A 13,548-nucleotide genomic window follows, 5' to 3' on the forward strand; every position below is an offset into this window, starting at 1 on the left:
AGTTCCCTCAGCCTCTCCTCGTAAGTCATGTGCTCCAGACCCCTAATCATTTTTGTTGCCCTCCGCTGGACTCTTTCCAATTTTTCCACATCCTTCTTGTAGTGTGGGGCCCAAAACTGGACACAGTATTCCAGATGAGGCCTCACCAATGTCGAATAAAGGGGAACAATCAAGTTCCTCGATCTGCTGGCAATGCCCCTACTTATACAGCCCAAAATGCCGTTAGCCTTCTTGGCAACAAGAGCACACTGTTGACTCATATCCAGCTTCTCGTCCACTGTGACCCCTAGGTCCTTTTCTGCAGAACTGCTACCTAGCCATTCGGTCCCTAGTCTGTAGCAGTGCATGGGATTCTTCCGTCCTAAGTGCAGGACTCTGCACTTGTCCTTGTTGAACCTCATCAGGTTTTTTTCGGCCCAATCCTCTAATTTGTCTAGGTCCCTCTGTATCCGATCCCTACCCTCTAGTGTATCTACCATGCCTCCTAGTTTAGTGTCATCTGCAAACTTGCTGAGAGTGCAGTCCACACCATCCTCCAGATCATTAATAAAGATATTAAACAAAACCGGCCCCAGGACCGACCCTTGGGGCACTCCGCTTGAAACCGGCTGCCAACTAGACATGGAGCCATTGATCACTACCCGTTGAGCCCGACGATCTAGCCAGCTTTCTATCCACCTTACAGTCCATTCATCCAGCCCATACTTCTTTAACTTGGCGGCAAGAATACTGTGGGAGACCGTATCAAAAGCTTTGCTAAAGTCAAGGAACAACACATCCACTGCTTTCCCCTCATCCACAGAGCCAGTTATCTCATCATAGAAGGCAATTAGGTTAGTCAGCCACGACTTCCCCTTGGTGAATCCATGCTGACTGTTCCTGATCACTTTCCTCTCCTCTAAATGTTTCATAATTGATTCCTTGAGGACCTGCTCCATGATTTTTCCAGGGACTGAGGTGAGGCTGACTGGCCTGTAGTTCCCCGGATACTCCTTCTTCCCTTTTTTAAAGATGGGCACCACATTAGCCTTTTTCCAGTCATCTGGGACCTCCCCTGATCGCCATGAGTTTTCAAAAATAATGGCTAATGGCTCTGCAATCTCACCCGCTAACTCCTTTAGCACCCTCGGATGCAGCGCATCCGGCCCCATGGACTTGTGCACATCCAGTTTTTCTAAATAGTCCCGAACCACTTCTTTCTCCACAGAGGGTTGGTCACCTTCTACCCATGCTGTACTGCCCAGTGCAGCAATCTGGGAGCTGACCTTGTGCGTGAAGACAGAGGCAAAAAAAGCATTGAGTACATTAGTTTTTTCCACATCCTTGGTCACTAGATTGCCTCCCTCATTCAGTAAGGGGCCCACACTTTCCTTGATTTTCTTCTTGTTGCTAACATACCTGAAGAAACCCTTCTTGTTACTCTTAACATCTCTTGCTAACTGCAACTCCAAGTGTGATTTGGCCTTCCTGATTTCACTCCTGCACGCCTGAGCAATATTTTTATACTCCTCCCTGGTCATTTGTCCAATCTTCCACTTCTTGTAAGCTTCTTTTTTGCGTTTAAGATCAGCAAGGATTTCACTGTTTAGCCAAGCTGGTCGCCTGCCATATTTACTATTCTTTCTACACATCGGGATGGTTTGTTCCTGCAACCTCAATAAGGATTCTTTAAAATACAGCCAGCTCTCCTGGACCCCTTTGCCCTTCATGTTATTCTCCCAGGGGATCCTGCCCATCTGTTCCCTGAGGGAGTCAAAGTATGCTTTTCTGAAGTCCAGGGTCCGTATTCTGCTGCTCTCCTTTCTTCCTTGTGTCAGGATCCTGAACTCGACCATCTCATGGTCACTGCCTCCCAGGTTCCCATCCACTTTTGCTTCCCCTACTAGTTCTTCCCTGTTTGTGAGTAGCAGGTCAAGAAAAGCTTTGCCCCTAGTTGGTTCCTCCAGCACTTGCACCAGGAAATTGTCCCCTACACTATCCAAAAATTTCCTGGAATTTCCTGTACATCAAGTGATTGTAAGAATTTGTTCACAAATACCTCATAAGGGCCAAATAAAAACAATTTTTAAGGAGAAAGAAGCAGATGAACAGACAGAATGAAAAGATGGCTTTGAAGTTCTTTCTTTGCCACTTTACTGTGCAGCTTGTCTAGGGATTCTGATTTCTGAATGATCAGAAGCAAACTGGCTAATGGCCAAACACTGTCCTGACCTAAACCTGTGCAATTCCATTGACTTCAGCTCCCACAGCTCCTACGGCCTCCAGCATTGGCTGAAATTACTTAAATGATTTTATTATTAATAACAGCATATAATGCCATTATTGAATATATCATGACCAGGTCTATAATGATCATGTTTCCTTACAACTGTTTTCTTTAGTTCTGTTTGCATTTGCACTTAGATCCTAATCCTCTCAAGAAAGTGAAGCGTTTTCACTCCGTAAAGAGCAGTTAGCTTTTGACAAAGTGATCAACTGACCTTGAAATAATGTCTATTTATAGAACCACTCCTACATTCCCTTCCAGAGACGTACATCCTAGAGAGAGGAAGATCAGAATCCTGGGCAGAGCACAGACCTCTCACTTTTTATCTAACGGAAGGATCTCAAACCCTAGGGCCCCAATTCTGGCCTCAGCTGCTGTGCCTTTACACCACCTCTACTAAAATAAAATGCCATAAACCAGACAGTTTCAAGCACTGGGAAACATCCTCAGCATAAGGGACTTCCTTGGAAGGTGTAAAGCAGCTGGAACAGCTCTTCAGTGCTCACCTTGCAGCCCATCAGCTATGGGGCGTCCCAGCAGTGCTCCCGACAAAGGGATTATGGCAGAACTGCTGCAGGATTGTAGATATTCTCCGCTGAAAAAACAGCCCTTGGGGGCTGGTATAGTTGAGCATACATTACAGCAGCTCTCTGGCCATACCAGCTTATGTTAGTCAGCAGGGTTGGCCCCAGCAAGCTGCAGAATCCCAGGGACTGCAGAGGTGGTGCACTGCCACCCTTGCCCTTCCTGAGATCTGCCAGGCTCAGCCCAAATGAAGCTCAGAGTCCGTGCCTAAGGGCCTCATTCTCCACTGCCTGCCACCTCGTACAAAGCGAATGCAAATTGGATGTGACACCTTGCTAGTTCAGAACTATCTGCTCACATATCCTGGAAGCAATGTTTTATACACACTTTGCAAGGCATAATCATAGAATCATAGAATCATAGAAGATTAGGGTTGGAAGAGACCTCAGAAGGTCATCTAGTCCAACCTCCTGCTTAAAGCAGGACCATCCCCAACTAAATCATCCCAGACAGGGCTTTGTCAAACCGGGCCTTAAAAACCTCTAAGGATGGAGACTCCACCATCTCCCTAGGTAACCCATTCCAGTGCTTCACCACCCTTCTAGTGAAATAGTTTTTCCTAATATTCAACCTAGACCTCCCCCACTGCAACTTGAGACCATTGCTCTGTCATCTGCCACCACTGAGAACAGCCGAGCTCCATCCTCTTTGGAACCCTGCTTCAGGTAGTTGAAGGCTGCTATCAAATCCCCCTTCACTCTTCTCTTCTGCAGACTAAATAAGCAGTACTAGTGAGGGACTAGGTGCCAGGCCATGTAAAATTAGGCCCTTTGCTTCTCTGTTTCTTCATCACTGTTGGAGGAGACTTTGGAAGATTCTTCACTGCATTACTTTAGCTTTACACCAGTGCAACACCATTGACATTAGTGGACTTACATCAATGTAAAACTGATGACGGAGTGGCAAATCAGTGTCTAATATAGTGGCAGCCATAGGGACAGATTCACTAGCAAACTCTGGCTGTTATGTGCTGTTCCAGTGATGCAAAGCAGGTCAGAACTCAACTGAATTATCTGCTTAAGCAAAATCAATGTTGGATTTGCAATGCCAGAGTTGCATGAAACATCCAGAACATATCTGTAAATCTGGTCCTGACTTATTGCTTGAGAGTTTAGATACAGATTTTGCTAATACCTTCTGTGCCATCTGGCTCTGCCTGCTCTTCACGCTGCTTCTGCTTGAATTTCAGGTTCCCATAATGCATGACTGCCCCTGTCAGCTTGTAAATGGCTGTTTTTTCCTCAGCACTGAAACCCAATATGTCAATGGCGCTCTGTTAAAAGAATCAGTAATGTAAATATCTTCTCTAGTAAAGTTAGTACTCCACATAATAATTCTCGTGTGTTACTTACATCTGTGGCAATCAGCTCTTCCTGGTCATCTATGCTGGCTACAGTGATCTCACCTAGACTCACAAAGGGGAAGTCATATGGGTTGGTGGTAATCAGAAGCATCTCTGAAAACAAGCATAGGATATACATGGGTATAATTTAATTGACCATGTTACTGAGTTCATCAGTGACCAGTTCCACCAAAAGAGTTAAAACATTTCTTACCAATTAGTTCTGGCTTCTTGTTGGACATGATCTGATAAAATATGTGGTAGCTTCTTTCCGCCTTGAGCTGGAAAGTGACTCTAGATTTCTCCAGCAGATCTGGCAAGGCAGGTAAAGTACAATTAGCCACAAGAAAACACAATGAGAAAGAAAGAGAGACAGAGAATTGTGACCCTTAAAGGGAGGTCCCTTACATGTTTCAATGTCAGCAGAAGCCAGTTTCCCTGTGGTACCAAAGTGGATTCTGATGAATTTACCCTTTAAAGGAAAAAAGTAATTTCATTTAAAACCCTCAGAGGCAGACTCCAGAAGTGAGATTGCAAAGCTGCCCTGGGAGTCCCTTCAGCAGGTTTGAAAACTCAGCCAAGATTTATATTATCAGTCTAATGACAGGAACGTATATGGCCCATCATTGCACTTGTGACTAGGAGCAATTTTGTAAAAAAAAAAAACTTACAAAACGAGAGGAGTTGTCGTTCCTCACGGTCTTGGCATTCCCAAAGGCCTCCAGCAGGGGATTGGCACTGATGATTTGATCTTCAAGGGTCCCCTACAAAGTAACAATTATTGTCAAATTAAGGTCGTTTTAAACCACGTGGCAGTTTCAGAACAGAACATTTAATCCCATCTCTAGTGACCAACTCACATGCATTTTGCCTGGCTCTTCCTTCTTCTTCTCCCCAGAAACTGCAATTGTTGCAAAGTACTGGATGACACGCTTTGTGTTCACAGTCTTTCCAGCACCGGATTCTCCGCTGTCAAATCAAACAGAGAAGCAGAGAACACATAACCAAAGAGTTTCTTCCTGCAGTGCAAAGACAACAAAAACCAGGGCAGGGAATTATACATACGTGATGAGGATCGACTGATTCTCCCGATCTGTGAAAGAGACAGAACCAAAGAGACTTTTAAAAGAGTTACTAAGTAACATTGAACTCACTGAAAACTGAAAGAACGAGGAGTACTTGTGGCACCTTAGAGACTAACAAATGTATTTGAGCATAAGCTTTCATGGGCTAAAACCCACTTCATCGGATGAATGCAGTGGAAAATACAGAGTTGGCAATGGGCTTTGTTGCAAGGATAGGTTCCTGGATTAGTGTTTTTGTTGTGTGGTGTGTGGTTGCTGGTGAGTATTTGCTTCAGGTTGGGAGGCTGTCTGTAAGCGAGGACTGGCATGTCTCCCAAGATCTGTGTGAGGGATCGTCCTTCAGGATAGGTTGTAGATCCTTGATGATACGCTTTAGTTGGTGGCTGAAGTTGATCGTTGCCAACTCTGTCCACATATCTATTCAGGGGACACCATCATAGGACCTAATCACATCAGCCACACTATGAGAGGCTCGTTCACCTGCTTATTTACCAATGTGATATAAGCCATCATGTGCCAGCAATGCCCCTCTGCCATGTACATTAGCCAAACCAGACAGTCTCTATGCAAAAGAATAAATGGACACAAATCAGACGTCAAGAATTATAACATTCAAAAACCAGTCGGAGAACACTTCAGCCTCCCTAGTCACTCAATTACAGACCTCAAAGTCGCAATACTCCAACAAAAAAACTTTAAAAACAGACTCCAACGAGAAACTGCAGAATTGGAATTAATTTGCAAACTTTTAATTTGCACCATTAAATTAGGCTTGAATAAAGACTGGGAGTGGATGGGTCATTACACAAAGTAAAAACTATTTCCCCATGCTAATTTTTCCCCCCTACTGTTACTCACACCTTCTTGTCAACTGTTGGAAATGAGCCATCCTGATTATCACTACAAACGTTTTTTTTCTCCTGCTGATAATAGCCCACCTTAATTGATACTCTTGTTATAGTTAGTATGGCAACACCCATTTTTCATGTCCTCTGTGTATATGTATCTTCCTACTGTATTTTCCACTGCATGCATCCGATGAAGTGGGTTTTAGCCCACAAAAGCTTATGCTCAAATAAATTTGTTAGTCTCTAAGGTGCTACAAGTACTCCTCGTTCTTTTTGCTGATAAAGACTAACACGGCTACCACTCTGAAAACTGAAAACTGAGTGAAACAAATAAATGCTGGGATTTGCAAAGGGGCCTCAGGGCATCAGGCAACTAACTAAAAGTCCACAGGAATAAATAATAAATATAAGCTCATGCAGATCAATAGAGCCATCACAGGATACTTATACTCACTTCTCTTTCACAGAATTCCCTCTTACAGAAATCTGATGAAGCTATTATTATTTCTGGACAGCAAAGGGTTATACAGAATAATGACCTGATCCTCAATTTATAACCATCTGCATAGCACCAGTGGAAAAAGAGTGCAAAGTGTGTGTGAATTACCATGCAAGTGTAGGGGAGTGGAGAATTCTGATGCACCACTTTGCAAAAGTGCAAATGACACACACGATGCAAAGTCAGGAAGAATCAGGCTTCCTGAGAACAGAGTGTCATGATTTTTGACAGTTCTTCTTTGGGCCCAGCTAGAGCCAGAATGTGCAGAAGCAGATATGGACATTCTGTACTTTTTCCATTAACCACACACTTATGAACTTCCAAAAAGGTTTGCTTTGGGTTCTCTGAGAGCTGGGCTAATGTTTGGGTCAGGTTCAGTTTGTCTTTGGACGAATTTGTGTTTGCACATTGCTAGTTTTCAATGTTTTTGGTGTCTTTAGCTGCATGTCATATTTCCCGGAAACAAGCTTATGATTCCTCATATGAAATTTTCACTCTATAATCACTTTTCAGGAGTTGAGCCACTCACCGGTTAACATGAACTGATAGGCGTTGTCAGAGATGGAGAAGATGTGGGGAGGGGCCTCTTGACGCTTTTTGCCCCTGTAGGCATTCACAACTTCTGGGTTGTACACTGGCAGCCACTTGTAGGGGTTGACAGTGACACAGAAGAGACCAGAGTAGGTCTGAAAGAAAGGGAGATAACGTGATTGTCTTCCACATGATTTAGTGTAGCTATTAGTTTGGAAGTCCAGGAAAGACTTCGGCCTGTACTTACATAGATCATCCAGGCTGCGTAACGCTCTTTGAGGTTATACAGGACGCCAGGTTCATGGAGATGGGTCATCATTGCCATGTCCTCGATTTTATCATATTTGGGAGGGTTCATGGGGAAGACTTGATCTTCCTTAACAGTCAAAGACTGGAAGGAAAGAAGAGACCCATTTCTATCAGCTAAGAACAGAGGAGGAACAAAATGCTGTTCCTTACTCCTTGTTTTTACTCACTTCTCCTTTTTCAGTCTTGACTGTGACCTTCCCTCCTTCCCTGCTCTGGATTACGCTTTTCACAAAGGATTCCTTGGGATGCACCACAAAGACTGATGTCTTAGCATCGAAAGGCTTGTTCTGGTCCTCAATTCTCTCCTTCTCTGTCTTTCGGAGGAAAGGAGCTGCCACCCCATAGGCGGCCATCTCAGCATCCGACGACATGGCTGCAGTTTATCTAGGGCAGCTCAGCAGTGAGCTCTGATGGGGAGAAAATATGTTACATTTTTGACTCAGGACCTGGAATGAAAGAAACCCCAGAGCTGGGTGATAGGCTCTCTCACTCACTTTAGACCCAGACATTCATTTGGGGCTTCACTTTATCACACTTTTCATTCTCATCCCTTTTTCGTCTTGCCTCTTCAGATCGCTATAACTATGGGGCGTGCAGTTCCATTGGGATGAAGTCCATTTTCCACCGCATTTGTTGGTAGGAATAGCATAAGCAGATCCCTACATGAGGGACCAGGAAGAGCCAAAAATATACTAGGAATTATGAAAGCCCTCTTACATTCTCTCTTCTGGCTACATTTTAGACTGTGTGGTGTGCTTACAATGGAAGGGCAGTGGGGGAAAGGGAGCAGGAGGGTGGATATTAGGAGAGGTGCAAAGGGGAGGTTACTATTGTCAGTGCTTTTGATAAAGAATTTTCCGGTATTAGTTAATAAAAAACTGGGTTCTCATGTAATTTAAGCTCTGTCTGTCTGTCTCTCCCACTCCAGTTAACCAAATATTATCAATATGCCTTTATTTGCCATTACTCCTTTTATAGTTTCCTTACTTAATTATATAAGAACTATCCAGTGCATTAGTGGCACTATCAGACTGGTCAAGGAGCCAGTGTGAAAGGGCCACCAACTGCCTTAAACGCTACCTGAAACCCTCTTCTGAAGGCATTTTCACACATGGCATCTAAGTGCCACTCACTAAGCTACTCTGCGCATTAAGAGATGAAAACTTGATTAGCATTTACCAGAGAAATGTGTCTCTCTTTCAGCTGGGGCACAATTATTGTCAGTGATGTTTGGGGTGTGGGGGAAAAGCAAATTCTGGATAAATGCTCATTAAAATAATAGATTCATTCTCTGGACAAGTAATTAGATTCTGTCCCCTGGTGGGTCTCCTCTGTTGGGCCACTCTGTCCTGGTTTATTAGGGACCTATGAGCTGGCATGTAAGAGTTCATTGTGTACAATTATGTTGTGATGTGTGTATTCAGGAGAGGTATCTCAGAGAGGGCACTTGCTGGCCCAGCATTAGTGGTCAATGGCTTCAAGTCCAGCCACTTTGGAGACCTGCCTGTCACAGGCAACAGAGCCCAAGCGCAATATACAGTGCATTTACACAATGGGCATAGATATTAGGGGATACAATGACTGCCTATTGAGCTATATAGAAATCCCACCCAAGAGGGTATTCACCATCCCCTGGGAATTAGCAAATCAGGATCTTACCTCTTTTGTGATACCAGATGGATGGTATGCAGGCTGGAAGCTGGTCAATATTCTAAAATAGAAATAGAAATTCCTTTCTTATTGCTGCATGAAACTCCAGTGATAAACTGGAGATTGAAAATGTATAGATGACTCAAAAAGTGCATTTAAAAGCCCTGATGACAGAAACAATCCCTCCTGGAAATGAGTGCTAGCAGCAGCAGGAATGCAGTGGGATGTGTGGAATGCAGGGGTACTTTCTCCTCTCTGCAAGCCCAGATCCCCCCATATGCTTACCTTGAAGCTTTCTGTGCACGGACAAGGCAGATTCATCCTAGGGGCACTTTTATAGGGTCTTATCTGCACATGTAACAGCCTCCTCCTCTTTCTTAGGTCAAGGCATTTTTGGCAAAGTATTGTTTGGCAAACTTGACTCAGAGCATAATTGTCATTCATATAAGACGTGGATATATATAGAAATATTTGCTGTCTTACCAGCTATGTGAATAAATCTCCTATAAATATTATGACTGGGAATTTGAAGAGGAAGTGCTCTGTAGTAGTTAGAGCAGGGCACTGTTGGAACTGCTGGCTTCTAGTTCTGGCTGGGCTACTGACTTCTATGTGACATTTTAGATTTCTGTGTCATAGAGCTTGGTAGAGATTAAATGGTTTAATCATTATTAATTATTATTATTATTATTATAAAGACTTTTGGCAACTGTGGTCTGGGAAATCCTGCAATAAAGCAAACAGAGAGAGATTTGGAATAGTCCTGATCCTGGAAATGACAAATAGTATATCTACACTTTGAGCTGGAGCTACAAATTCCATTCCAGCTCCAGGCAATATACCCACACTAGCTCGGCTAATCTGCACTAATCAGAGCAGTGGTTAGCTGTAGCTGTGGCGGCCAAGCGGCGGGAAGGGCTAGCCACCCAAGTACGTGCCTAGTGTCGCAAACAGATACTTAAATAATAATAATAAGAAGAATGTGTAGATTGTGAGCTTCTTAAACATTTTTTAATTTTTCAAAATACAATTTAAGAACATTCTGAAACCAAAAATTTAAACCTTTTGTTTAGAAAACGTCAAATTGAAACATTTCTGATTTTTAAGGGTTTCTTTTGACCAAAACAATTCAGCAAAATCAACATGAAATCACAAAATGTTTGGTATCAAAGAAACTGCATTTTTGTGCCTCTCCCTCCTCCCCAAAAAAAACGTTTTTGTAGAAACATTTTGCCCAGCTGTATTTGGGAGCCACTTGCAAATACATTGAAGAGTGATGGCAACTTTATTTTTAATTCCACATATTGTTCCTCATTTTTTAAGTGTCAATCTGTAGTGAGTTGCATTGCAGAGACCAGCCATGGAACAGTATCACATCCCAGTTGCTCATATTACCCAGTAAAGGGGATGACATATAATCAACTTATCAATCATGGCTAATCTCTTCTCCTGTCTTCATTCTGCCTTTCTGAAACTAAACTCAGAACGAAAGCAGTGCTCTTGTTCTCCCAAGACTTTCACCTCACTGCACATGGTGTGGCTCCATTATATCCAACTATGCCATCATGGCATCTCATGTGTTCTCTTATGACTGTATAGTCTGATCTGTAGGGAGCAAGGTCACGAACAGATGTCACATAGGAATGTAAAGGCTCCCACTGAAGACTTGGCATGATGCTTGGCCCTTTTTTCAATCCGTTTTTCATGTCTGTCTTTCTTAAACTGTTTACAACCTTTATTGATGGTTTTTTTCCATTCAGGCCTGACCTCAGGTGTCTCTACAATTATCATGGACTCTACATGCATAACCCCCACATCACTTCATACCCTCACTCGCAGGCCTGTCAGTATAAGTAGGGCTTTGGATGTGCCATGTTTCCTGTCAGCCGCCATTGAGAAGGCATTGCTGTGAGCCACCTTATTGCACTGGCCTGAGAGCTCAGCTCAGCCATTTTGGAGCCTACAACCTGTACTACCTCTGCCCTCTTCCATCAACAGATATATCTGTTAATGCTGAAGGTCCAGAAATCTGGAGGCTTCCTGCAAATGACTAATATATTAATTCTCATATTTTGAGAATATGCTTGCGCTCTTTTTTATAAACAGCAGAAAGAGTGCAGGTTATAACTCACCAGAGTTCAGAATACACTGCTAGCTAGCTATCCTCAGATGTTTCTACCTCTCCATCACATTCATAAGCTTTTTCCTTACAATGGGAGTCATTCAAAAGTGCTGAGGAGGAAGCTACTGCTCAGTGAGGAGCTCAGCATCATGTCCACTCCTGCACCTGGCCAGCTTTGGGGTGGGAATTGTGGCTTGTTCAAAACACAACAAAACTGGATTGCAATTATACACCTCAAAAATATCTGTGTTGACAGATGGGACATAAAACTAAGATGCTATGCAGCTATGTGGGATGTTCAAAGATATTGTGTGGCTTTTAAACTCCTTTCATACAAAAATCAGGGCATGAACATAAGTGTCCCAGCAAAATCCCAGTCTCAACAAGTCTGCCTGCGAATAGCAACAAGAGAGGCAGGCGTCTGATTGGGTGGCCTAGAAAGGGAGCCCAACTCCAGGAGTCTCCCAGGAAACCCAGAGTCTTAGAAGGTCTAGTGTCTAGTGTCTTCAATTCCTCCCCTCCCCACATGTTCCAGCCCACTTCCCACTTTGCTGTCAGACAGGGAGGTTCAAATAAGTTGATCTGAGTACAGCCCATGCCAGGCCACACTGCCTGGTGGTTGGAACCAGCATCACCACCCGCCTGAACCCCTGCCCCGTGGCCAGACCCAGCGTCACCACCCGCCTGAGCCCCAGCCCCGTGGCCAGACCCAGCGTCACCACCCGCCTGAGCCCCTGCCCCGTGGCCAGACCCAGCGTCACCACCCGCCTGAGCCCCTGCCCCGTGGCCAGAGCCAGCATCACCACCCACCTGAGCCCCTGCCCCGTGGCCAGAGCCAGCGTCACCACCCGCCTGAGCCCCTGCCCCGTGGCCAGAACCAGAGTCACCTGGTGCTAGTCACCTGGTGCGGGTGTCTCTATCTTATTCTTGCTAAATTGCATTAAAAGAAGCTAAAAATACATGACATTTTTTTCCACTATGTCTCTTCTCTGTCAGCTATTGCTGTAGTTGCCACAAGGCTGTTATGCAATTGCAAAGAGGAGACAGAATTTGTGGTTGTGACTGTAAAGGGAGGATTCACTATAAAATCCTATTAATATATGGCTATGAAAAAGTTTAGCAACTCTTAGTCTAGGAAGAAGCTTTGTAGTAAATCAGAGCGAGAGAGAGAGAGGATAACAGGTTTTTTTTCCTTATTCTAATAAAAATGTCTTGTTCAGTGTTAAAAGAACATGACTCTGAGTGATTCTTTGCCATTGTCACATGACAATAACATTAAGTGGGCTTTGTAATTTCTTGTATAAACCCACATCTAGACTTTTGATCTAATTCCTGTTCAGGTCACATTAGAATTGAAATTCTCCAGCACTGCATGAAGACTGTAAGGAATAACTTCCACTGATATAAATTATTTTAATTTTGATGAGGTGCACTGCAGTGCTCATCTCTCCCCAAAAGCATCAGTATGATTTTGTTACAATGAGACCACTAGCCTCCTGTTACACTTCTTCTTGGGTGAAACAGTTGTTAATCTGTGGCGCTCCGAAGCTATACACTTTGGACTGCTAATCTGTACTCTATCTTTATGTTTAGTTTTAGCTAGAAACTGTCTCTTATTTTTAAGCTTCACTTCTGGACTCCCTATGATAGACATAGTGTGTGTTAACTGAGGAGGATTATTCAGATTCCACTACACTGATTCAGAGATCCCACTTATATATCTTCCGTGTCAATTTTAAATTTGATATCTAGCTTTACCTCTCAGGGCTAACTAAAATCATCTGGGAAGGCAACAGATCCAAGAAGGAATGATAGATGCCTTGTCATTTTCTTGTGCTCCTACTCTCCTTCTGTGATACATGATAACAAAATGGGCATATTCTTGCTTCAAAGCCAGCACGTTGTGCATGTTCCTTGTACACTGAGTGCATTAAAGAATTTGCTGTTGATTGTAGCTGTCTTACTACGCTGTGATCTGTGGGATGAATGTTTCCATGCTATCATATCTCGTCCTTTCCTGGCTCTGTGGTTAGGTATTTGGCTATTCATAAGCTTTGATTTACCTGCAGTGATTTATGTATGATTTAGGTATAACCCTGAGCAGATCAGCAATGACTACAGGGCTCTGGGAGCGAGGATGAAGGAGTTGGGGGCACAGGTTGTGTTCTCATCCAGCCTCCCGGTTCAAGAAAAGGGGCCAGGCAGGGATATGCGCATCCTGGAAATTAATGTATGGCTGCACAGATAGTGTTGACAGGAGGGCTTCAGCTTCCTCAATCATGGGATGCTGTTCCAGGAAGGATGCCTGCTG

At 43.7% G+C, this 13,548-nt stretch overlaps 1 protein-coding gene across 1 annotated transcript in view; it reads right to left on the minus strand.

Moving 5' to 3' along the window:
- Positions 1-9,528, minus strand: part of LOC135974489 (myosin heavy chain, skeletal muscle, adult) — a 37,981-nt gene extending 28,453 nt beyond the window's left edge. Inside the window, exons 1-12 of the mRNA XM_065562667.1 lie at positions 9,401-9,528; positions 9,125-9,176; positions 7,633-7,872; positions 7,404-7,547; positions 7,155-7,311; positions 5,259-5,286; positions 5,054-5,162; positions 4,865-4,957; positions 4,602-4,665; positions 4,408-4,506; positions 4,204-4,307; positions 3,986-4,124 (exon numbers count right to left, since the gene is read on the minus strand). Of these exons, the coding sequence (XP_065418739.1) occupies positions 3,986-4,124; positions 4,204-4,307; positions 4,408-4,506; positions 4,602-4,665; positions 4,865-4,957; positions 5,054-5,162; positions 5,259-5,286; positions 7,155-7,311; positions 7,404-7,547; positions 7,633-7,836 (1,141 nt within the window). The 5' untranslated portion in view covers positions 7,837-7,872; positions 9,125-9,176; positions 9,401-9,528. The remainder of the gene's footprint in view (positions 1-3,985; positions 4,125-4,203; positions 4,308-4,407; positions 4,507-4,601; positions 4,666-4,864; positions 4,958-5,053; positions 5,163-5,258; positions 5,287-7,154; positions 7,312-7,403; positions 7,548-7,632; positions 7,873-9,124; positions 9,177-9,400) is intronic.
- Positions 9,529-13,548: the final 4,020 nt, after the last annotated feature.

The sequence above is a fragment of the Chrysemys picta genome, chromosome 12 (genome assembly GCF_011386835.1).
Source record: "Chrysemys picta bellii isolate R12L10 chromosome 12, ASM1138683v2, whole genome shotgun sequence".
Taxonomy (NCBI): Eukaryota; Metazoa; Chordata; order Testudines; family Emydidae; genus Chrysemys; species Chrysemys picta.